Genomic DNA, 25,933 nt, shown 5'->3' on the forward strand with positions numbered 1-25,933 from the left:
TTGGATGTTTAGTCTCTTTTTGTTTTGTTTTGTCTTGTCTATCATGGGGCTTGAACTCTGGGCCTGTGGGCTGTCCCTAAGCTCTTGAGCTCAAGGCTAGTGCTCTATCACTTGAACCACAGCACCACTTGTAGTTTTCTGGTGGTTAATTGGAGATAAGAGTCTCACGGACTTTCCTGCCCAGGATGGCTTTGAACTGTGATCCTCAGATGTCAGCCTCCTGAATAGCTAGGATTACAGGAATGAGCCACCGGGGCCCGGCTATTTTATTATTATTTTTTTAAGTTAACTTTAAATAATTGTACCAAGAAGTTTAATTCAACATGTCAGGTTTTTTTTAACATGTCAGTTTATGAGTACAATGTTTTTTATCTATGTCACCTGCTCCATCATTCTCGCAACTCAGTTTGCTTTATCCTGAATGCTGAATGGAACTCATTAAATCAAGACACATTAGGTCTTAATTGACAGCCTTTAAAATTCCCCACAAATTATTTCCATAGAATGCAAGTGAGTGCATTTTTAGTAAATATGTATTGAATAAATGACTTGTTATTTGGCTAGATGAATGAGTGATTGATTATTCTGGTAAATTCTTCATGGCTAAATAGAAAAACCAAGGGACTTGTAACATTGTCCAATATGGCAGTGTTCAACACCAAAATTCACTTCGCAGAACCTAGGTGAGTTTCAAGCCTGACTGCCATTCACAAGGGAAGCTGCAAACATTTTTCCCAGTCCTCGCCAGGGGAAAAAAATCCACAAGAGTAAACAAAAAGTTTCCGGATCTGAGGTCTCACCCAATATACATGTCAAATACAGATGAGTAAAGAGAGTGGGCGAGTGAAATCATTTGTAACAAAAACCCATTATTTACAGATGAGAAATTTATATTGTCAGCATACTATCTATGAGGCTAAACAGAGCTGAGGAGTATATAAAAGCCTAGCGCTGGTGCAGAAATGCAAGAGCTCAGGGCAGAGAGCACATCCTAAGTTCCAAAGAGGACTCACTCTAGACACGGGCTCTGTACCTCTCTGCTCTGTCCCACATCACCTCACCAGAAGGTAAGACTGATGATATTGAATGACTGTGAAATTGGAAAGATTGTATTGTGTGGGGAGGGGGCGGTTAATTATTTGTATTTAAGTATTAGGAATCAAAGCGTCCTTTTATCTTTTACTTAGTTACTAATAATACCCAGGGCAGAATTGAGATAAAACTCTATCAAATATATTTATACCAATAGGCATAAAAATAGTTCATAGAAAGAATTCAGTGCAAGAGATAAAATAGAAAGAAAAATAATAAAGATTCATACAATACATTTTCTATAAGGCGTAACTGTTTGCAGAATTGCATGTTCAAATGCATGTAAGTACTCGGAAAATTATTTTCCTTGGATTTGATAGATGTATATACTACTTTGAACAGAAGGCGCCTTTAAATTCAATAGAAATGTTTCCATTACTGAGGCAATCACAATAATTGCTCTCTATATCATTAACATATTTGATTTTTCCAGTAGAGTAACTCAATACCATCATCCAAATATTCAAATTTCTAATAAACCTGTCACAACATCTTGATCCATGAAAGCGGCTCTTTGTAAGCAATATGTAGCATACTTAGTATAGGTAACAGGCATCGCTGATTATTAGGGATTTTTTTGGTATGGATCTGAGAAAACTCACAAACTAATAACTCTTTACTATATGTAGAAGACCAATAGTTATAAATAAAATCCAAAGTAGCTGAATTTGGGAGTTAAAGTTTAGCACATCTCTTTAGGAAGAAAAAAATGCCAGATGTTTTATTTAATTTCCTAAAGACAAAGTGCAAATTTATAAATATTCTTAATGGAGTTCATGATTAAGTAGCGTGTTTTGCAATATAGACAAAGGCACCTATTTATGAAATAACTTTAATAAAAATATTTAACAACACCAATATATTTAGGGATATGATATAATGTTTTCTTTGCTAAGCTTCGGATGTATCTTTCTAAAAGACTTTCTACACTATTATTATTCCTACATCATTAATACTATTATTATTATATATGCCTCTAGGATTTGAGAAGAAATAGCTGGTTTTTACATGGCAGCAAACTATCTCTTTATCTAAAGAGGGTAAAAGCAATTGGAAACTGCTTTCCTATTTAATAAAATATTGATACTAAAATAACATATGTATTTACTTTTTCAGCAATGGTGTCGAAACAATGAATTAACTGTATCAAAATTTTCATAACTGTGTTAATTTTCCAAAAAAAGTGAATAAATGAGATTTTTAAAAATTAGTTCTTTTAATAGAACTCACTTGACAGTATTAGAGGGCCATGATCATTCTTCTTTGGGTTATTTCTTTTTCCATCAGCTTCAGATGGCAGAATACCACCTGCTATAAATTTTCTCTGACATAATAAAACAGAACGTACTGCATAACCTTAGGCAGACAGAATTATTTTGGAATACATTTTTGAAAGCTTTCAATCCTCCTCAAAAAACTTGTACGTGATGGCATAATCCTGTTAGTATAATCATGTGAGTGCTTGCTTCAACTTTTAAACACTCTTGAAAGATATTGTCATTGAAAATTAGAATCAGAAGTTGCCTTCCAAATATTTAGTAAGTTTTCTAAAACTTTCCACCTGGCTAAACTAAACCAAAAAATAGCCATTTTGCAAATGAATAAGGAAGGTAAATATATGATTTCTGTTGTGTGGTTTTTGTCTAATTGACCATTTAAGCTGCAAGGATTTAATATTCCAAAGAGAAAATGTTACTGCTGCAGGTGTTACAGTCTCCGTGTTGTAGTAACAGGGATAGTAAATATGGCTTGGATGTGAAAGAAAAGATTGATAGTTTAAAATGATAATATTTGCAAAATCCTTATTCCAAACCAAATGTCATTTGCTAAAAATACTCATTCAATTTATTTATGGTAAACATAATTAAATTCTTATTTCTCAAAAGAGAGAGAGAAAGAGAGGGAGAAAGGTAGGTGAGTTTGAAAGTAGCAGAGAGGCAGTTGTGCCAGAGTAGGCTTGAGGTTTCCGTTCTGCACATAGAGGACCTTGCTTTAAAATACACTCATCCTGACCCACATTCACATTGATCTCCATCTCCATTCACATCACCTCATCACAAACTTGGCATCCTATGGCTTGGCCTAGCTTCCACTTGCGACACAAGGACAAGAAATCAGGTGTCTCCCACAACCAGGTCCTTAGTTTTACCAAGAGGAAATGTCATGTCTTGGATTAAAACCAATTTGCAAAATCACCTGAGAACTTCTGAGACTTCAGAAGCAAGCACTAATTTCTTTATGATACTCATCTCTAATTTCTTAATTGTGATTGTTCAAGTTGCCAGAAGCATTAGTTCTTGTTGCAAATTGCTTGTCTTCAAAATGATTTTTCCCTTTAATTTAGAACAGGTCAAAGCACCCTAAAATACCTCAAATCTGTTGGCCGCTTTATAATTACAAAGTCTAGACCAAGTTACACTATTTAAAATATAAATGAATAATACATCTGAACCGACAGCTGGTATGCCAAGTTGTAGCCTGAGGCTGCTTTAAGATGGTTGAAATGCAGTATAATGTAAATGCTTGAAAGTGAAGGACTATTAATTGAAAGCCAGACTGATAGTGAAGGGGCGGCATTATGGATAAGGTGCCATTCAGGCTAACCATATGTAGCATATCATCTACAGTGGATATTTTAAACATATATTGTGTACTGTTTTTCCATTTCAAATCTGCAAATGAACCTTCTAATCATTAACAGAAGTGCCCTACAATAATGAAAAGCTTATTAGTGAAATACATCTTTTGTGTTCTCCTTTGCCTCCTTTGCCTCCAAAAAGGGAGGGAAAAATATAATCTATTTGCAGTTAAATTGGAACTATAATCAGAATGAGATTAGGAGGATGAGCTTCTTCTTTCTTTCTGTAATATTTACTTTATCAAAATTAAACTGAGCTTGACACATTTAACTATAGTTTCCTGTACTCCCCTCCCCCACACACTGTGTTCTGACAGGCAAAAAAATGAAGAGCATTTACTTTGTGGCTGGATTGTTCATAATGCTGGTACAAGGAAGCTGGCAACGTTCTCTTCAAGACACCGAGGAGAGACCCAGGTATTAAATTTTCGGACTTGAACTGACACTGTCCTATGGTTAGAATAAAGCCTATGAGAACTACACTATGCTAGTGAATAAGGTCCCTAGTGATATTTAGAGTACCATGGTCTCAAAATTGACATGTTGAGTTGAAACCTATTTGTACAACTTCTTAAAGATTATTTTTTTAATTAAAAAAATAAAAATACCATATGTTGGTGATACTTTAAGCCATGTTCAAAGGTTTAAAATATCATACTGATAAAGGTATACTTGTCTAGAGTACAAATCAGTGTATTACTGCTTCATAATTAAAGGGGTGGGAAGTGCTGAACAACATGTAAATGGGAAATCACAGCCTTTTGAGTACTCCAGCTGAACTTCTCTATCTATTTATTATTCATACACTACATAGTAGATTATTTTAATTCCCCTCACTAACTGTTGTCTTCTTTTTGCTCCTCTTAAAAATAACATTGTTCTTTGCTAATTGTAAAAATCATACATGTTCATGATGTAAAATATGAAAATATGCAAAAAAATTTAAGTATTCAAATTTCCACTTCCCAAAAGAAACTATTCAAAATAAAGAAAAATGGTATACTGCTTTCCTGGATTTTTATCTGTATATATTCTATATAAATAGCTCTTGTCTCATATAGTATTTTATCATGCTTTTTCTGTGAGCCTTGGCAAGGGGTATACTAGGGCTTGAAATAAGGGCTCTGTCCTTTAGCATTTTTTTTTGTGGCTAGTGCTCTAAAAGCTGAGCTACACCTCCACTTCCAGCTTTTTGATACTTAATTAGAGATGAGAGTCTTACAAACTTTCCTTCTCAGATTGGGGAACCTTGATCCTCAGATTTCAGTCTCTTGACTAGCTAGGCTTACAGGTGTGAGCCACTGTCACCCAGCTAGCTTTGGTTTTTGTCATGAGAATGTTTACTAACTATGATATTTAAGAGTTGTATACCACCAGGCGCCAGTGGCTCATGCCTGTAATCCTAGCTACTCAGGAGGCTGAGATATAGGATCATGGTTCAAAGCCAGCCTGGGCAGGAAAGTCTGTGAGACTCTTATCTCCAATAAACCAGTAGAAAACCAGAAGTGATGCTCTGTCTCAAGTGGTAGAGCATTCTCCTCAAGCTGAAGAGAGAAGGGACAGCACCCAAGCCCAGAGTTCAATCCCCACCACTGACAAAATAAAGTTGTATACTGTTTCATTTTATAACTATATAACAAGTTTTAGATATTCCTTTTCTATTAGGCACTTAAGTCTACAAATTTTCTTATGAGGAACACTACAAGTGGTATATTTCCATCCACATTTATCACTATTTCCTTTGGGTAAAGTTCCACTAGTAGGATGACTATATCAAAAGGCTTCATTGAATTTAAATCAGAGGGTTTGAATGAATATCTTGCTGAATTGCCTCCAGAAAATCATATACGTTTACATTTACATTAGTAAGAAAGAAAGATTTTTTTCCTCCCCAATATATAATCTTTTCTAATTTGACAGGTGTACTACCTTATCCCTAGGTATTAATCACCTTGAATAATTTCCCAATATTTTCCAGGCCAACCAACTGTTGATTATTAGCATAAGTATTATCCACTATAAAGTTTTAAATCAACCAGTGGCCTGTGTGTGTGTGTGTGTGTGTGTGTGTGTGTGTGTGTGTGTGTGAGAGAGAGAGAGAGAGAGAGAGAGAGAGAGAGAGAGAGAAAGAAAGAGAAAGAGAGAGAGAGAACACATTTCTTCAGCTATTAGCTATCATATAACTAGGTAATTGAGCTATGCTTTTATATGAATATATGCAAAATAAAAAACGGGAACAAATCTGCTGCCCACACAAATGATTTGGGGTTCTTTACTCTTTTAAAATATTCAAGTCACTGCTCTCTTCTGTCATTATTAGCATAATCATGAGTAGATTAATTGGCTGAAAAGGATTTACTTAATCATATTCCAGAAAGAAAATGAAGTTAGTCCAAAAACCTGTTATCAGATTTCCATTTAAGAGATAAAGTATATTCAATTACACTACATCTGAGATTCCCAAAAGAAGCTAAGGTTTCTCTAAAGTACTTACTTAAATATTTACCTTAATCCTGAATGTGATCATGCACTTTGTGGTGAAGGGGCTTCAGGGGCTTCTCTCCTTGGGGAGATCTATGACACAGTAATGACTCTTCTCCATAGATCATTCCCAGCTTCCCAGACAGCACCACTGGAGGATCCCAACGAGATGAATGAAGACAAGCGTCATTCACAAGGCACATTCACCAGTGACTACAGCAAGTATCTGGACTCCAGGCGTGCCCAAGACTTTGTGCAATGGTTGATGAATACCAAGAGGAACAGGTGAAAGTCTAAACAATTGTACTAAATAGACCTAAAAATCCTCCTAACATTTTGCCAAACCACGCTGTGTTAATTTTCAAGATTGGGGATGCTATCCTTTATCTTATGCCGCTCCCTGCCTCTCCCTTCACCTCCCAAAATGCTTACCCACATTACAATTTGGCACAGACTTTAAATTATTTTCTCAATTGGCTCTGCGGTAGTTCCTCCCATCCATTTTACCTTTAAGTTTAAAACTGACTTTTCTGGACTAGCAACCGCAGAAATGTAACTTCTAAAAGATAGAGAAAATTTAACATTCCCTTGTAGGATTCAAACCCATGACTGTTCACATTACAATTATACTCCGGTCAAGTTCATCGTGCTAAGAAATAGAGACAGATGCATTCCTTTTCCTTTAGAATAAAAGCCAAAATATGCATTTAAATTACAGCCTAGCGAGCTCCACCGTATAAAGAAAGAAGGCGGCAAATAAGAACACAAACCTATCAGGAGGCATACATTTTAATGTTGAATTTTCTTTGACAAATGTTTGGCAGAGTGGGGGGAGGGGTGATGCTTCTAAGCTACTGGAGAAAATTATCCACCAGGGTTTCACATAGATGGTGGGATTTCACAATTTCTTTGGAGAGTGGCCCATAAAGGGAAGGGGTTATGCATACAAAGTAGGTGAAGAAATCTAAAAATCAGGGGAAAGGACATGGATGTATCCGGATGGAAGGAGAGGAGAGGAAGAGAGAGTGAGAATCAGGGAGAGAGCACAAATCAGCATGGGAATGGCAGAAATAGTGCAGCTGACCAAAGTGAACCTTAAAGTGGAGAATCTACTGCAAAAAAGAGAATCCAATTGCAGAAAAGATGGCCATCATGGCCAGAGTGGACACATCCCTACTGAGGGCTACAGGTGGGCATCAGAGAAATGTGAGAAATCACAAATCCATTCAAACAAGAACTGTCCCATGGGGGGGGGGGGCAGGAAACAACTGTCCCATGTTCTAGAATGGGAACATATCAACTTTGCAAATAAATATAATGAAATACTCCCTCTCCACTATCTTCTGTATGTTTAAGATGAACTCTCCTGGAATAATATATGTTGGAGGGGGATCACAGTGAATGCTCCTCACATACTCCTACAGCTGTTACAGGATCATCTTTTTTTTTTTTTTGCTTTTCTCCAAGCAAATCACACATTTCCTTTCATCCATTATCATTTGGTTCTTTAGAAAACATTTTCAAATGGTCCTTTGCTTTTCTGTTGATTCATGTAAACAGTTCTGGTCCCATACGTGGAAATAACCACACCTACCTTCCTTGGAACACATCACAGTGGACAAGCAGACACCCTACATCTCTAGAGAATAAATAACAAGTAATACAGCTTTAGCAGCAAAGCCCACAGGTAAACAGGGGAGGTAAAATAGATATGCTGGGAAGGGAGAGCATAGCTCTGGCCCCTCATAGTGGTTATTATCTCTCCCATTGGTCTTCAGTCCAGATCATTCATGTATCTGCACAATCCGCTTGCCATCCTCAACTCCCAACCTTCCAAGCTCTTTCTCCATTGAATCCTGCTTATAAGTAAGCACCACATTGCAAATAAGAGCTTCAACCTAACTTTCACCTTTCCTTCAGGAATAACATTGCCAAACGTCATGATGAATTTGAGAGGCATGCTGAAGGGACCTTTACCAGTGATGTAAGCTCCTATTTGGAAGGCCAGGCTGCCAAGGAGTTCATTGCTTGGCTAGTGAAAGGCCGAGGGAGGCGAGAGTAAGTCTGTATATTCTTATCGGACCATTTTCCTTGATGCCAAAATTGAAAACTATAATGATCTAAGAGTTGGTAATAGAAAGTTAATATAGTCTCAAGTAAGAAACTAACACTTACTGGTTGGAAACAATATACAGATTTTAGTTGCAAGTAATAATGCTAGAATGCAACAGGTAACACTTCTATTCCCTATTATAATTGTCTTATAATTAGGCATTGACTTATCCCAATGAGGACACATTTGAGAATGAATAATTCACTTTGGATAACTGGGACAACAGATCTCAAGTAGAACGGTCCTAGAGAAACTAAAGATAAAAGATGAATGGTGTAGAAAACTTTAAGCATTTTACTAAAACTTTCAGTATTTAAATTCTGACTTGAAATAAGTTACCTGTGATTATATTTATGTATGTCAAGAATGTAGATATAGATGTGATGAAAACTAAAAATGACCACACATGATAGTAATAAGATGTACTCAAAGTAAAAATAGGTGGAAATACCCCTTCATTTAAGCACATATTCACTTTCATGGTGCTGATCTATAACTATCCATTATACAATCAAAATTCAAATGAGACTCAGAGCCTTAGTTTTGTGTTTGTCTTTTAACACAAAACAAAATACCTCTGAGCCATCTCAGTTTCTTGTGGCCATTTTGATTTGCATTTGTAATAGAAGAGGCAGAAGATGCATGCTCAACTCTGATTTTGATGTAAAACGGGTTTCCTGAGCTACAAAGAGGCCTCAAGGAGATAAGGCTAAATTATTGTGACTGATTTTAAAACATTATCAAATTTATAAAAAAAAAAAAAAAGGGGGAAAGTTGTTGTTCATGCGTAAAAACATAGTTTAGTGTTTTTGCTCTGGGCTGGAGCTCTACCACTTGAGCCCCATACCTCCACTTCTTTAAGGATATTGTATAGTGGGGTTTTTTTGTTGTTGTTTTTTGTTTTGGTTGGTCTGGGCGCTGTCCCTGCACTCTTCAGCTCAAGTTGAGCGCTCTACTGCTTAGCCACAGCACCACTTTCGGTTTTCTAGTGGTTTTTATTGGAGATAAGAGTCTCATGGACTATCCTGCCCCGGCTGGCTTTGAACCGTGATCCTCAGATCTCAGCCTCCTGAATAGTTAGGATTACAGGCGTGAGCCACCGGCGCCCAGCTTTGTGTAGTGTTTTAAAGAACAAAAATTCTATTATGGAAAAATTAATGAAAGGGACATGTAATAGAGACTTAAGTTTGCAACCCTTAATGATGCAATTTGCAAGACTGATTTTACTACATTTTCTAGGGTGTGGTGTTTTTTGCTGAATTATAGACAAAAAGAAAAATAGTCTCAATATGCTGTCCAGATGCTAAAATCTTTGAAGCAACCTGAAGTATGAGAGACATGAAGTTTCAGAGGATTTCTTTCGCCTATCATTTCTGCAAACTCACATGAGTTTTCATCTTAGACGCTGTGCACTTAGACTTTACTGTTCTCCACAATTCTTGTACATGCTACTAGCTGACAGCAATCCATAGGCAACTGTTTAAAATCTCTAACCAATTGCAAACTTCAACCCTCATTTCTTAGCTTCCCAGAAGAAGTCACCATCGTTGAAGAACTCCGCCGCAGACATGCAGATGGCTCTTTCTCCGATGAGATGAGCACAGTTCTGGACAGCCTGGCCACCAGGGACTTTATCAACTGGCTGATTCAGACCAAAATCACTGAGCGGTGAGGGCCTTTTAGTCAGTTCTTAAAACCATTGAAACTTTTTAAAGTACTGTGTGTCATACTGCTACAAGCTGTTCCCCATGAAGGAAGAGAGTCTTCATTCTCAGTTTATACAGTAGAAAAGTATACTTATTATGAATATATAATACATATTTAAGTATTTAAGATAGATATACATATGATTATGTATAATCATTATAGGTTTTTTTTCATTGACTTAATTCCAAAATCACTTACTTAGAGTCTATGAGATAAAAAACTAGTAATAGAGATAAGAATAAAACAGATGCGAACTAGTTCACATATTAGTGTCACATTGCAATCTATACTAAAATTTCAACACAAAAATTACCTGCATATGTGGTATTATATGCCTAATGTTTTAAGGCATAGTGATAAAAATTAAAAATCACTTACATTATTCATCAATTTTTATTTTTGATGGGCAGCTTAAACCATCTCTAAATAGATATATATACACACATGTATATACATGCTTATATGAGTATATATATGTGTGTGTATGTGTGTGTGATTAATCCAAAAGACTGGAGATTCATATATAAAAGGATTAATAAGCAACTTTTATTTAAAAATCACTGAAAAATTTTCTGAATAAGTTAACCCTATCATCTGGTTATAATTACACTAAATCATCATTTTCTTTCTATCTCTAGGAAATAAATATATCACTAATCTCAAGACCATCTTCACAACATTACCTGCCAGCAACTTGAGATGCTGAAATTTCAAGTTCTAAAAACTTAAGAGATGTGTTTTGAAACCATGTTGTTTTGCATGCCAATATGTAATTATTTTTAGCATTGTGTAGCCAAAAGATTGTAAATGAAGTAAGCTATTGTCAGAACATTGCTACCATTTTTAGTCTTAAAATATAAAAGTGCTGTCTTCTGTTATCTTCTTAGCCATTTGCCAAGCTATTTACATGTATCACTGACATTATTTTTCTATGATATAATTCATAAGTGTATATAATTATCATCACACATGTCTGCATTGTAATGGGAGGAGTGAAGAAGTAATAACCATCATGGGGAAACTGGAAAGAGAACTTCCTTCCTGTCGCCTTTCCATAAAAATGCTCATCTTTCAATGTATCAAGGACAGATTTAAATAAAGGTTTCAAGCTTCTTTACTATTGTCTGTTCTTTGTTTCTCTACATGTCCCCTTTTCAGTCCCCTCCCCCACCATTTTCCTAAGCTAGCCACCCACAATTGTGAAATATGACTCTGTGCTTTGATACTTTGAGCCAACATTGAAAACTCAGGCTCCTCCATATAAAAGTATTCACTTTATGTCTTATTTTGGAAAAATGGGTCATCCGGCAATAGTAGACCCAAGAGTCAAATCTTTCTAAAACTAAGTAGCAGCTGCTACTTTCTAACAGGACATTGCTCCATAGCTCCTCACGCTGCGCCTGCGCACACAGGCATACCTCCCCACACAGTGGCTCGTGATCACACACCCACCCTAGATTTGCACACATCGGTACTTATCTCTGCCCACTTCATTTACACACCTCTCCATCTTGGATCAGATATTTAAATTCCTCCAATATGCCTTATGCTCCAGTCTCTGGCCAGCATCTTGGTCCATTCTCCCTGATGCTGGGTAACATGCCCATGCTGAGCACAGAACTACCATTTCTCTTTATCTTTGTATCACACTTCTGCAGGACTTCAGTAATACAGCCCCAATATAGCCCAAAAAATCCCTTATAAATTCTTTTTCTGAAATGAATGAGTGTGTAGTGGTGAGAACAAAAGGTGAAAATAAACTGCATTAAATTTACACAACAATGTCACTCAGAAATATCTTAAGATCCTGAAAATCCAAGAGTATTAAAAGTAATATGTAATGAGCAGAGAATTATGCTATAAACAAAAAGTACATATTAGAAAATCCTTTAATGTAATTTTCCATATTAATAGCCATGAGAGAAAAGCACGATCAACACAATATTATTTCCTAGATACTAAAAGACACTAAGCAATATTAAATTATTATGCATGCTAAAATAGGAACTTAAAATACTTTAAATACGATAAAACTCATACTTAAATTTAAAATTTTGCAGTTTACTTAGTGGGAAATGTTGGAGGATTTCTGAATAGTCAGATACAAAAATATTTGTTGTTGTGACTACTGGTTAATGTTGTTGTAGAGGTATTAAGAGATACAGTTAATGAAGGGAAAGTGCATAATCAGAAACAGTTTAGTAAAATGTATCTATTTATGGGAAAAGCTAAGAAAGCCAGTAGGAAAGTACTACATATGATAAAATAATTTAGTGTATTAGGAGATATATAAATAAACACAAAATTAGTAGCCTGAAGAAAAAGAGAAATTGAGGAAACAAAGATACAGTCAATTATCCTTACTTCTGGTAGTTTTGTTTTATAACATCCTTTATTCCTACAGAGGACTAAGATTTCATTTTCTGCAATCTTCTGGTAACTTTTTTGTCAGTCACCATATCACTTGCATTATATAAGCTTATTTGCCAATTTCCTTGAGAAATGAGCCAGTTTCCAGCCATTGAATTTCATCTCTTTCATATCACCCATTTTCTGCATTACTCTCAGCATTAAAAAAAAAAAAATTCTGCAGTCTCTTGATCAGCAGAAGCTCACATCTTTACCTGCAAATTCAACACTGTGTTGCATTACTTTTTTTTTTTTCTGACCACTACTAGGGCTTGAACTCAATATCTGTTTGATTAGCATTCTACCACTGGAGCCACAGTTCCACTTCTGGCTTTTTGCTGGTTAATGGGAGGGTCCTACCAGCTTTTCTGTCCATGTTAGTTGCAAAAAGTGATCGTCAGATCTCTACCTTATGAGTAGCGAGGATTACAAATGTGACCCACCAGTGCCTGGCTATGTTGCATTCCTTTTTGAAATATGCAAGCCAGGATGCACTGCTTGAGAAGTTTGTTGTTTTAGTGATCCAAATAACCTGATCCTGTTCTTTAGCCCAGTCTCACAGCACTGTTGTCCTTAATGCTTTTTAAACTAGTAGTGATCTCATAGATTGCAAATTCAGCCATTGTTTCACTGACAAACCTACATAACATTTCAGCACTATATGTGGGACCATTACAAAAACAAGAAACCAATAAAAACCATGAAAGACATTTATTTACAGATGACAGCTGAGACAGGGAAACAGAATGTTACCTTTTGTTTTTCTCTCAAGTAGGAATGTGTGCATTGGGTGACTCCGATTTTCAATCACTTTTCTTGTGTTTTCTCCGAATAATCATGACTGTGCTATGGGTATCGGTATGGAGGCTACAGATTCACTTTAATGAATAGGTAAATTTGCAAATATAGAAGCAGTGATTAATGAAACCAGAAAAAGAAGATCCCCATCTTAACACACAAGCTGGTTGTAAGAGTACCTACTGAAATCCCAAATACATAGTAGGAGAATTTCAGTCTGAGGCCAGTCCAGAAAAACAGTACAAGACCTTATCTGAAATATAGATAAAGCAAAAAGGCCTAGACAACATGGCTCAAAGGGTAGAGTGCTGGCTTGGTAAGCTCAAAGCCATGAGTTCAAATCTTAGCACCACCAAGCAGGTATCTTAAAATTGAAAATGATTTGAGATTAGTATCACTACATTACTTCCAAATAACCCATGAGTCATGGTAGAATAATAAAGAAAATACTTTCAATCCTAGGATAACAAAAGTGCAATAAATATGAGCAGGTGCTACTACAGCAGTGTTTGGGGGGAATGCTCAGATTTTAGGTATCACTAGGAAACAAACAGGTTGGAAAAATCAGTAGTCTAAACTTTTAAATGGTCTTAACTTGTAATCCTAGCTCCTCAAGCGGCTGAAATCTGAGGATCACAGTGTGAAGCCAGACTGAGGAGAACAGTTCAGAAAATACTAAACATCACTTAGCGTTTAAAAGCACACCACTTCCATTTATCTGTGTCTTCACTCTTGTTTCATTTTTCTCACGGTTTTCTTTCTCCTTCTATGATACTGGCGTTTGAACTCAGGGCCTTGAGCTTGCTAGGCAGGCTCATCTGCTATACAAATGTATGTGACACCCTTAATACAGCATCTGCACCCCAGTAAATACCTTTCCCCTAGTACTTCACTACAAAACGCTCGTTTATTTATGCTTTTCAGGGTGCTATATTACAAGTATGAACTACCATATCCATCTTGCTTTTACTGAGGTGGAGTCTCACTGACTTTTACTCTAACTGTTCATGAACCACAATCCTCCTGATCTTTAATCTGTCTACCAAATAGCTGGGATTACAGGAGTGAACCACAATACCCCAACAATCCCTATAACTTAAAAAAAAATTAATACCCTAGGTATCTTCTGCTTTGGATACAAATATCTATATCTTTCCCCCTGAGCAATCCCCTCTCTTCTTTCTTTTGTTAGCTGGAATAAATGATCAATTTAATAAAAGCAATTTTATAGATTAAAAGGAAATAGCAGTCTTAGGAGTATTGAGGTAATAATGTTGAAAGACAATAAAGATTTGAATTAAGATAACAAGAATGATCAGGAAGTAAGGGAAGAACAGAATGTTAAGAAGAGGTCATAGGTGAGATCAGCCAGTGATAGCTTTGGTTTGTGGCTCAGCAGTAAATGATGTCCAACACTGAAGAGTTAATAACATGTAAATGTACACATCAAGTGTTCACAGGCTGGAGGCAAAACCATAGATTTAGTGTGAGACACAAAAAAGTGGATGCATAGTTGCTACTTATTACTATTCCAACTATTGTGTGACTGTGTGTGTGTGAGAGAGAGAGAGGGAGGGGGAGGGAGGGAGTGAGTTTGTTGTCAGAAAGAATGGAGCTGAGTTGTAGGAGGTTATAAAGAGAACAGGAGACAAGGGATACGGCCAACAACAGTATGGTTATTGCCTTTCAGGATTTGCCAGAAGAAAACAGTAGAGGGTCACAGGAATAGTAGTCAGGTTAGAGTTGGTGGTGCATCTTGAAGCTACATTTGCATAGGTTCTCGTGTGAAATGGAAAAATCAAACTCAACTAATGGTTCACATCAAAGAAATGGGAAGAGCTCATAAGTAAAACGAAGGGCTGGTTATTTGTTATTGTTTGAATATTTGTTGATTACTCTAAAATAAGATGAAGAGAACCAATGTATATGTCCTCATCACCTTGGCAGGCCACATGCAAAACATTGTGCTTGAAAAAAGGGTGAGCATTAAACATAAAAATGCATTTACCTCTCTCCCAAGCAGAGAGAACTGTGAGAGAGAAGAGACACAGGCGGGAAATAGCACCCCCTTCCTCACCCCACGTGTCAAATTTTGCAGGTAACACAATTCTATTTAAGAACAAAGCAATGCCAGACACTTTCAAAGGGCAGAAGGAAAGTTCAAACTCTACTTTGCTGGAAACTAATTTAGAAGTTTTGCTCTATAGAAAAGATTTTCCCCAGGGAAATCACAGGCTTCTGCCAAGACAGAAAGAGCCTTGCTCACCCTGTTCCCACGATGTTTTTTGAGTGATCTCTCTCACTTTTCCAACAATTATAATTTTGTTTGTGATGTTTGAAATAATTTTCATCTGACATCTGGAACAAATACATGGCATTTCTAGGAAACCAGCTTCCCCCCAACTCCCCAAGAAAGTTACATTGATAGTGAAACATCTTCCTTGAAAGTACATGCTTTTTAAGATTCCTCAGAATCTCCTGCGTTATCTAGAGAAAATGGGCAGAGTACCAGGGCAGGTCAGTGTGGTATCATGCAGCAATGAGCTTTAAATTCAGACAGACAGGGCTGGAGCATTAGCTTTGTCAGGATTAGCTGTGTTGCTAGATTGTACCAATCCCTGCATATCCCGGTCCTTAGTATCTGGATTTGTTGGGGGCACTTAGTGAGAATACATTTCAAATTCAGGATGCAAATCCTATCACATAAAATCCATTGTATAATGCAAACACTCTGTTGCATACATTATTTTCATGTTATTTTTTTCCAGTCCTGGGGCTTGAACGCAGGGCCTGGACACTGTCCCTGGGCTTCTTTGCTCAAGGCTAGCACTCTCCCATTTGAGCCACAGCGCCACTTCCAGGTTTTTCTGTTCATGTGGTACTGAGAAATTGAACCCAGGGCTTCATGCATGTGAGGAAAGCACTCTATCACCTAGCCACATTTCCAGCCCATGGTATGGATAGGACAGTGCTTCCTTTGGGTAATCTGTAGACCTTGGCCTGGGTGCCTTTCTCAATCCACAAAGCCTTATTCCAAAATCGGCTTCTATCTCTCCTCTCTGCCCCTGATCCATTTTATAAAGAAAGTGTGCTCACATCGGGCTCACCTGCATAATCTGGAGTAATCCTTTCTACTCATGACCCTTAATCATATCTGCAAAGTCCCTTTTGCCAGGCAAGGTAACTTATTCCCAGCTCTGGAGATCAGAATGTGGGCATCTCTGGGAATGGCATAATACAGTGTATTGAAAAAATACCCAAGGCAGACTACACAAATAGAACACATAGAAAGTACTCTGACCATAAAAGGCTAGAGATTTATTATAGGGCATCATTTATACAAGAAACAACAGCAACCAAAAGTTAAATAAAAAGGAATGCTGTGATTCCTACAGTAAATATGATACTGGAATAAGATAAGCAGCAAGACTTGTTTACTTGCAGCTGATGCTATTACCAGACAGATATGGAGCTATATGATAGATTCGAAGGGAAAAATATTTAAATTAGGAAAATATTAAAAGGGGGAATAAGTCTTCTGAAAAAATATGGAAATTTCGAGTACATGGAACATGAAGGGGAAAATAGCATAGATCCTAATAATGACTCGCAAGTGTGTGAGATGTGGGCCAGAGATAATTAGCAGGGAAGGTTGATCATGTACTCTACACATTTACTGAGAGCTGGAAGAAAAAAAAAAAAAAGAGGAAATGAGCCAAACTGCAGTGAGAAGCTGGGCTTTTAAAAAAGGGAAGTTCTTGACCATGAAGATCAGACTACCAAGGGAAGCTGTGTAATCTCCATCCTTAAAGAGCTTTAAAAATAGTATAAACAGCCATCTGCACAAGATGATTTATGCAGTGACCTTCAGGAGGCGGGCCCGATCATCTCATGAAGTCCCTTCCAAGTGTGGGATTCTATGATTTAATCAGTATGTGATTTTTCTCAGCTCTACATTCTGTGAGATAACCAGCAGATGGAAGCCACAAATTCCCCAACATCATACCAAAATCATGGTTCCTCACACTGGCGGGGCCCAGTCAAGCTTGCCAAATTGGCAGCCATTGTAAAACTCATTGAAGGACCCACCTCAAACATTTATTTATCTCCTCATGGGTGTCTGGACCACCCATGTCCACAAAATATAGATAATCCCTACATTGATTCATGTGTATTTAGCTCTGACTTTGCATAAGAGCAAGTTATACACATGGAAATTATTTGTCTGATTTCTGAAGCCCGAGACAGCAGCTCTTGAAAAATGTTAAGGCTAAGCAGAAAGGAGACTGATTGGACACAGTGTAGTTAATGACAATTCATTTGGCCTTAGTGTTTCTCACTTAGATAACAGACATGATTCGGTGTACATTCATCAGCTCATGGAGCAGCCATGTCAGTGCTGGCTGGATTCAGTACAAAATCCTCCAAAGTGAGGTAGACCTGTCCTCTTACAGAGATCAGTCTCTCACAAATAGCAAGGACCTTTCCATGCAGTCTCCAGGGTGTGGTGGCATAGAGACTTGGGTTATAAGATGAGAGAGGAGGAACAACCAATCCAGTTTTAGGACTCTGAAGGGGATTTGGAAGGAAACGATGCCTAACGGTATGTAAAGGATGAAAATAAACTTCTGGGGGAGGAAGACGGGAGGAAATGAATCTCATGGAAAGAGAAAGGCCGGCTGAGTGGCTGGTGGAAGTGACAGCATGGCAAATGGACTCCTGGGAAACAACAGTGTAGGAAGAATGGAAAGAAAGCCAAATAAACATAGAGACTGCAAGGAGAAGCAGGGATACTGTTTCTGAGAATGTTCCTGGGTCATGCCAAATAAGGTAGACTTGATGTGAAAGTAATAAGCAGCAATACAGAGCAGGGTTTCTTTGTCTGCTTCTTTTTGTTTCCCCCAATATGAAAATTTGAACTCAGGACTGCAACTTGCTAGGCAAATACTCAACCACAAGAGCCCATGCCACCTGCTGGCTCATTTCTACTTTGGTTTGCTTGTTAGTTTGTTTGTTTATTCTGTGTATGTGTGTGTGCACATGTGTGTGTGAGAGTGTGTGTGTGTGTTTGTGTGTGCGCGCTCGCGCGTGAGCGCGCCTGTGCTGAACCCAGGGTCAAGATGTATGCTCTCCCTTAGCTTTGGTGTTCAAGGCTGGCCCAATAACACTTGACCAACATCTCCTCTTTCACTATTTTTGTTAGTTAGGTGAAGATAAGAGTCTCACAAACTCTTTGGCCCAAGTTGGCTTCAAGCCATGCCTGATCCTCAGATCTCAGCCTCCTGAGTAGATAGGATTACACTGGCACTGGCCACTGGCACCTGGCTTACCTTAGTTAGTTTTCAGAACAGGGTTTCAATCTCGTTGGCTCTGCTGACCTCCGATTTCAATTCTCCTACATATATAGCTCTGTGTCGCTGAGATTACTGGCATAGGCCATTAGGCCCAGCCCAGGTTTGTCCTTTCAAAATATTTTTGAGTTCAAAGGCAAGGGGAAAAAATTGTAGAAGCTTTAGCAAAAGGAAGGCTTATAAAATGGATACCAGGAATTGGACACACAGTTAAAAATCCCAGCAGAGGGAAACAACAGGCCCAGTAAGGGAGAGATCTGGGAGGCTGCTTTATTTTTCTTGGCTGCTCCTTTGGGCCCAAGTTTCCACTTGATCTTTTGTTTCTCCAATTTACATTAATGAAGACCCCCATGCTCCTGAACTTTAAGCTTTCATTCTTTACCACCCAGAGACACAGGTTGGCCTAATTCTTTTGTTCTCAGGTCCAAATGCACCAATTAAAGGACATAATAGGAACAACCTTAGCCTAGGAACTCATTTCTGGATGAACAAGCCATGGTTAGGGAGCCAAAGTGCTTTACAACAGAGTGCTTTACTACAACTGCTGCTGGTGATGCTGCAGCCACGTGGCTGGAGAGGAAGGGCTGGTCTACAGATTTGCCCTTGTGTCTTCCTGGCAATGCTTTTTCTGCTTCATGAGAAGGCTGAAGGCAGGGAACCTGTGGAGCTTGTCCATAGGGGTCAGTAAGAAGCGCTGTCCTCGAGACCAAGCCAGGGAGTTGTACAGCCACACTAGCCACAACCTAAGAAAAGTTCTGTCCCTCCATCAGGCTACAAAATCCAGAGAACAGGTTTCTCCAAATGTGTTCTTTATTCAAAACTATAACTGCTGGCAGGTTCTACTCTTATATATGAATTTTCAATCAGCATGCATTTATTCAAATTGTTCTTTTGTTTCATTGTGTTACTAAAAAAAAGTATGACAGGTTGGAATGCTTGTTTATGTGAATGTCTGGAATTGCAATTTCTTGTATGGTAACTTGAGATCGCTACCGAGGCCACCTTTAATCTCTGAAAAAGGAAAAGTTGTATTGCAAGGATTAATGGATCTTTCATTACATCAGTGTTGAGCTAATTTTATTAGTGGTTAATTTGCCTCTGGAATTCTTCAACGGGTTTTCATTTCTGGGGGTGGACAGCATATTGAATATGTACACTTATCTGTTTGACCACTAGATGGCACCATATATCTTTTCTCCCCATTTACCTAGCTTTTTCCAAAAAATAATTTGTTTTCATTTGTTGTTTTCCAAAGAATTCATGCTATTTTTCTCCATTTATTGAATATTCATTAAATGTCACTATTTGCTCATGATAACTATTTTTAATCATATACTAAAACTTTATAGATGCTAGACTATATTTCCCTGGAAATGTATTCCTTTATCTGTTAGTCTTTATTACAAAACCACAATGTTTTAATTTTTCTTGTTTTACAATACATTTTAATGCCTTCAACCACTGCTATTCCTCCTCAATAATGTCTCCATTTTTAAAAGTTGTCTTATCCACTAATTTTTTCAAACAAAATTCAAGCTCTTTTATTTATGTTTTAAAAAGAAAGGAAACACACATGAACACTTTTTAAAAAGTTTTTTATTATAAAAATGCTGTACAGAGGGGTTACAGTTACATGAGCAAGGTAATGAGTACATGTCTTTTTTTTTTTTTTTTTTTTTTGTCGGTCGTGGGGCTTGAACTCTGGGCCTGGGCGCTGTCCCTCAGCTCTTCAGCTCAAGGCGAGCACTCTACCACTTGAGCTACAGCGCCACTTCCAACATTTCTTATCAAGCATTGTTGCCTAGGGGAAAACACATGGGCACTTTTAAAGAATAATCGATATACTTGATAACAGCAATGAGAAATGTCTAAATTAATTTTGGAAGACTTTGCATCTTTTGGTAGGATGCATCATTTTGAACCATGTGTATATAGAGTTTGTATGTGTGTGTATAATAAATATATAAGGAGGATAAATATGAATCATTCATTATAGAAGAGGAAAATGGGCAGAATCATTTATAACTTTGGCTATATATATTCCTACAATCTAAAATTATTTAAAATATCTAAAATTATCTAAAATATGATGTTTGATTATTATCAAATGAGAAAAAATACTCATAACAAAAAATTACATATGTACAGTAGAAGTAAAATCATACATGATAACAATTTTGTTTAAAGAAATAGACTTGGCATGGTAGATCATGCCTGTAATCCTAACGTTAGGGAGATGAGTTCTAGGCCTGGCCTACATAAATATATAACATGAAATAAAAATACAGAAACATAAGGAATAGACAATTACATTAGCTCATTCATTCTAGGAAGCACTATTATATAATTCATATTTTATTGATTAATATTCAGAATCTTTTATGATTACACAGGTTTATCATTTTTATAGATCAATTTGTTGTGAGGTTTTGTTCAGAACAATTAGTTATTAAATAGCTTTTACTGTGTTCAAAAGAAGAACCTTCTAAATAGTGTTGTATATACTTTGTCTGCAATTACATCCGAAAAGGCCACATGACTTACACAGTGGTCACTGTAGTCAAAGTACTTGTAGAAGACCTGCACTTACATTTCTTTTAATATGACCAAACTCTCTGCTTTTCCCTGTGAAAAACCCTTCCCTTCCAGTGAGTGACAGGAGTCAGAAGTCCTTCAAATTTCTGGTGTCAAAATCTGATATTTTGATTAGGTAGGTAATGTCTGTGAATATTTAATATGTGCAAAATGAAGATAAAAATTCTTCAATTTAAGGTAAAAAGTCTCACTACAAACTGACATAAATAAATTTTATTTAAAAGACTGTCCTTTTCAAAACATTAAATTATAGCAAAAATGGTATTGTTCTGGGTACTTTGCAATAGCTGTTTGCTTCCTTACTAGAAGACAGTGGGATTCCCATGTTTATTTCTGTGCTGTCATATGTATGCAGCTTCTGGAAAAATTCACGATATCCCTCACAAGTTGAAAGGAGGTTAAAAAACGGCGAATGACATCTTAGCAGTGTTATGAAAATCTTGAGAAACAGGAAAATGTTATGGGGAAACCTCAGAGTAGTCCAGATCAACCACTGAGATGAACTGTTTAACTGGATCAAATTCACTGAATCACCATTTCTGCAATTTCTTCCTTTTTCTCTTTTCTAACATATTCAATTAAAAATAATAATGGTAAGAATGAGAAGACTAGAATAAAACCATGGTAGACTACTGGCCAGCACAAAGAAACTAAGTGAGCATGTTAAGAGAGATTGTGAGATAATCTGGGAGGGAATGGGTTTGTTGAAGCCATTTATACTCTCCCCTCCCCCCACCCACTGTCAGTACTACAAACTGTAACTCGTTGCCAACTTTGAGGATACTTCCTCAAGGTCTTGGAAGGAGACTTTCCCCAATGATCATATCTTCCCCCTTATTTATACTCATTGGCCACTCTTTCCATGAATATATCTTAGAACTTTGATTGTAACCAAAAATCCTCCCTAATCTTAATTTCAAACAATTTATATTTTTTGCAAATAACTATATTTTTTCAGATTAGGTTCTGTACCCCAATTTCCAATCCTCTCTCTACCCCACAGCTCCTTCAATTTGTTGAACTTGCAAAAGTCCCTTAGTTCTCCCTATCACCTTGCTCACTTACACCTTTTATCCAGTGTAAATTTACCCACAACTTCTTCTGCTGGCCCTCATTCCATTGAACTATCTGGAAAACAAGCAATTGGTTAAATCCAGCCCTGTGTCTACTCTGCACCTATGGAAAGAAATACCCACTGATATCACTTACACTCATGATCATGACTGTCATGAGGATGATTGGCACTGAGCAGCAATCTCATTGTATTTCCCCATATTGTATACCACTCCACTCCTGTGTGAGTAACGTTTACCTTCTCTCTCCAAGATTCCGACACCTCATTCTCCACTCATGTTTTTGCCTCCTATATATCTAAAGTCTGAAGTAATCAGAAGAAATCATCCACGTCTGCTCCTTCACCCACTTGCACGTATGCACATGTGCCTTTCTTCCTTCACTCACTATGCTGGAGCCCCTCGTGTTTCTAAAAGCCAACCCCTCCAATGGCTTACCACAGCCCATCTGCTCAGAACAACTCAGCCATCCCTCCAAGAATTCTTCTGTATACTGTCTCATCAACTATTTTTTCTCTTTATTTCTCTGTATCTGAGTTAACAAAGGCTTTGTATCTGATTTCTCTCTAGTGACCACCTATTCTTTTCTTGCCCTAACAACAACAACCAAAAAAAAAAAAAACTAAAATTCTCAGAATGATTTGCCTGCACTTTCCTGAGCCTCTACTTCAGTTCCTCCTCCTCTCTGTTGGACTCTGTACTTTGGGCCCCAAATTTGCTCTTCCCCAGATCACGAATACTTCCCATAATGCTAGATCTAGTGGCCAACCATCAGGTGTTGTCTTCCTTGAGCTACTGTAGCATTTGACAAAACTGTTCTCTCCCGCCTTCAAATGTTCTTCACCTGAATTTCTGACACTCTGCTGGACTAGTTTTCCTTTGAATGACAGCTCTGAGGAAAGAAAGAAAGGAGAAGACTTTTCCCTGGCTGGAATTTTACAGGTCTCTGTGTTTACTCTGAAATTAGGTCAGAGAGAAGGCTCACAAGACACACCTGAGACTGAAAGACAATGACTTGCCGACCTCTGCAAGGTGTAGCAGGAAGACACTGCTCCTGAAAGATGGTTCAGAGGGTAGAAGGATTTTTCACAGCAAGTTGTGAGGATCCAAGCAAAAGCCAAGGAATTTAGTAATGCTATATAATTTATAATTTGTAATTCTAGGCAGTGTAAAGCTAAATGAAATACAATTGGAAATCTCAAACTTTTGTTTTGCTATTCTATTATACTAATATGACACATATATTCCTTAACTTTCATGAAATGCCTTCCCATCTATTAGTTTCTTCACCATATTTCTGAAAAGGGTAGTTATTTTTAATGCATGAAGAAACTGAGGTGCTCAGAGATGAAGACAATTGTCTAGGATAATACAGAACTCTGAAAGAAAGTTGAGACTAGGAACTAGATCCATAAAAGTTAAGAAGCAGTACTTAGCAAGACAGTGACCATCAGTGCCTTAAGTGACCACCAGAACCCTTGAGTAACATGTATCAGATGGCATGGCTCAGAAAGACCAAGGAATTAACACCAGAACTCAGAACCAGGTGTGAAGCATGAGTGAAGAAAAGGCTACTTGGGAATAAGTGGCAATCCCAACAAGCTGGTGTCTATGGAAGGCGCATTTGATGAAAAAGAAAAAGAAAAAAACCCACATAAGCCAAGCTGAGAATAAAGAGGAAGCAGGTGGGTCATATGACTGGAATGGAATTGAAGGAAGCTGGGTAATTTCTGACAACCGTCTCAGAACTAAGTGAACCCACAGTTCTCTGTGGATGATATTATGTTTATATAATAACTCCTTTTATTTCCAGCCTAGAGAAAAGAAAAATACTGAACATTGCCATTTCCATTCAGGGCTGGGTGAAGGATGGCAAGAGAGGATTATGTCCTTTCTTTAAACACATCATCATCTAAAAGGTTTTATGTAACTTGTGGAAAGTATGGAATTTGTTAAAGGTAAAGTAAAAAAATAGAAAAATAAGCTTTGGTGTGCCATTCACTCTTTTTGTGCATATATGCCAATATTGGAACTTGAACTTACCCATTTGTTTTTTGTTGTCATTGTTGCTCTTGTTGTTCAAGTCTGATGTTCTACCACTTGAGTTATAGCTCCACTCTGGGTTTGGGGGGAAATAAGAGTTTCACAGACATTCCTGCCTAGGCTGGCTTCAAACCTCAGTCCTCAGATCTCAGTCTTTTGAGTAGGTAGATGACAGGCATAAACCACTAGTGCTTGGCTCATTTGTCACTTCCTGGTGGAACGGAATACACTGATATTTCAAGGGTGGCAGGTGTTGAACAAGCACGATGGGTAATGAAACAACATCTGTTTCTATGAGCCATTCCTCTTTCGTGCACATTCGGTAGAGTTAGCATTGCCTTTCCCAGGACGTCCAAGCATGTCCCAGGAATTGTCTTGTCAAGCAGATATCTAGGTTTGTATAAGGTCCAAACATCACTTTTGTATATAAAAATGTTACAGATCTTATACAAGTAGGAAAGAGAAAGTGAGTCAGTACCAACTCTTCTGCCCTGTGAAGGACTGCTTCACCGAGGATGGTGTGTTCTCTATTTATGTACCCTATATTTTCTTCTTCTCTGCTGGTGCCTTGCTCGCTGACGAGTCCCCAGGTTGGAGACTGAGACCTGAGAATCCTTCAATATCTCCAGTCACCTTCTAACAACCTCAATCTCTGCATTCTTATCCTTTAGCTTTTCTAGGATCTTATTGGATAAACTCATAATGACTCATTCAGCAAGTCCCATGTATACCTTGATGACAGAAATGGTCTCTTCTGCCTTCAAATTCTAGAGACAGAAGCAATCTACTCCACCTGATTCAGAATGTAATGCAATTAACACCATATGCACAGAAAAAGTAGTCCTATGGCATCCATCCTTTGCTTATTCCTGAAGATATCAGAGTGTCTCTGGTTCTTTAGAACTGACTCCTTCTGTGAAGGCTCAACAATGACAATAAGGCCTCTAGGAATGTCCACTTTGGGGAGAAGATGCATATCTCATGGACTTGGTCAGTTCTCTGAAACCCTTATGATATATAGGGTGAGCCTACAATGGCCCTAGCCATGGAGTTGCCGGCTTTGATAAAAAATGGCTTTCAATAAAGCTAATAATTTCTGGGTGCTGGTGGCTCACACGTATCATCCTAGCTACAAAGGAAGCTGAGAGTTGAGTACTGTGGTTCAAAGCCAGCCTGGGCAAGAAAGTGGATGAGACTGCTATCACCAATTAACTACCATAAAAGCTGGAAGAGGAATTGTGGCTCAATTGGTCAAACACTAACGTTGAATTCAAAAGCTCAGGGATGGTACTCTGAGTTCAAACCCAGGACTGGCACACACACACACACACACACACACACACACACACACACACACACACACACCCTAATAATTATAATTAAATAAAACTATGTATTTAAATAAGAGACTAAGTATTAGAGTTTAATAAAACAAGATCTTTTAAAACAAAAACTAATAATTTACCCTTATCTGGTTATTATTATCCTCCTCATCTATAGATTGGGTTCTAGTTCTCTGAGAATCTCAACTGGGCGAAACAGGGTTCAGTGGATGCATAGGCATCTTCTTACTAAACTTGGCGTGGACTAGGATAGAGCAACTGATCATTCCAAAGAAATAATTGTGAAATTC

General features: G+C 37.6%; 1 protein-coding gene across 3 annotated transcripts; it reads left to right on the forward strand.

Annotated features, from left to right (window-relative positions):
* The first annotated feature begins 981 nt into the window (after window positions 1-981).
* Window positions 982-11,148, forward strand: Gcg (glucagon). Of its 3 annotated transcripts, XM_070035126.1 has the most exons (6): window positions 982-1,067; window positions 4,048-4,147; window positions 6,335-6,496; window positions 8,132-8,269; window positions 9,849-9,992; window positions 10,670-11,148. In XM_070035126.1, exons 2-6 carry the CDS (start codon window positions 4,056-4,058, stop codon window positions 10,674-10,676), a joined length of 543 nt encoding a protein of 180 aa, XP_069891227.1. In that variant the 5' UTR covers window positions 982-1,067; window positions 4,048-4,055; the 3' UTR covers window positions 10,677-11,148. The 3 variants fall into 3 exon arrangements, with proteins under 3 accessions (XP_069891227.1, XP_069891399.1, XP_069891317.1); XM_070035298.1 differs by lacking the exon at window positions 10,670-11,148 and having other exon boundaries at window positions 9,849-9,996; XM_070035216.1 differs by lacking the exon at window positions 982-1,067 and having other exon boundaries at window positions 4,046-4,147.
* Window positions 11,149-25,933: the final 14,785 nt, after the last annotated feature.

This window comes from Dipodomys merriami, unplaced genomic scaffold, assembly GCF_024711535.1.
Source record: "Dipodomys merriami isolate MVZ:Mamm:240054 unplaced genomic scaffold, mDipMer1.0.p SCAF_1, whole genome shotgun sequence".
NCBI lineage: Eukaryota > Metazoa > Chordata > Mammalia > Rodentia > Heteromyidae > Dipodomys > Dipodomys merriami.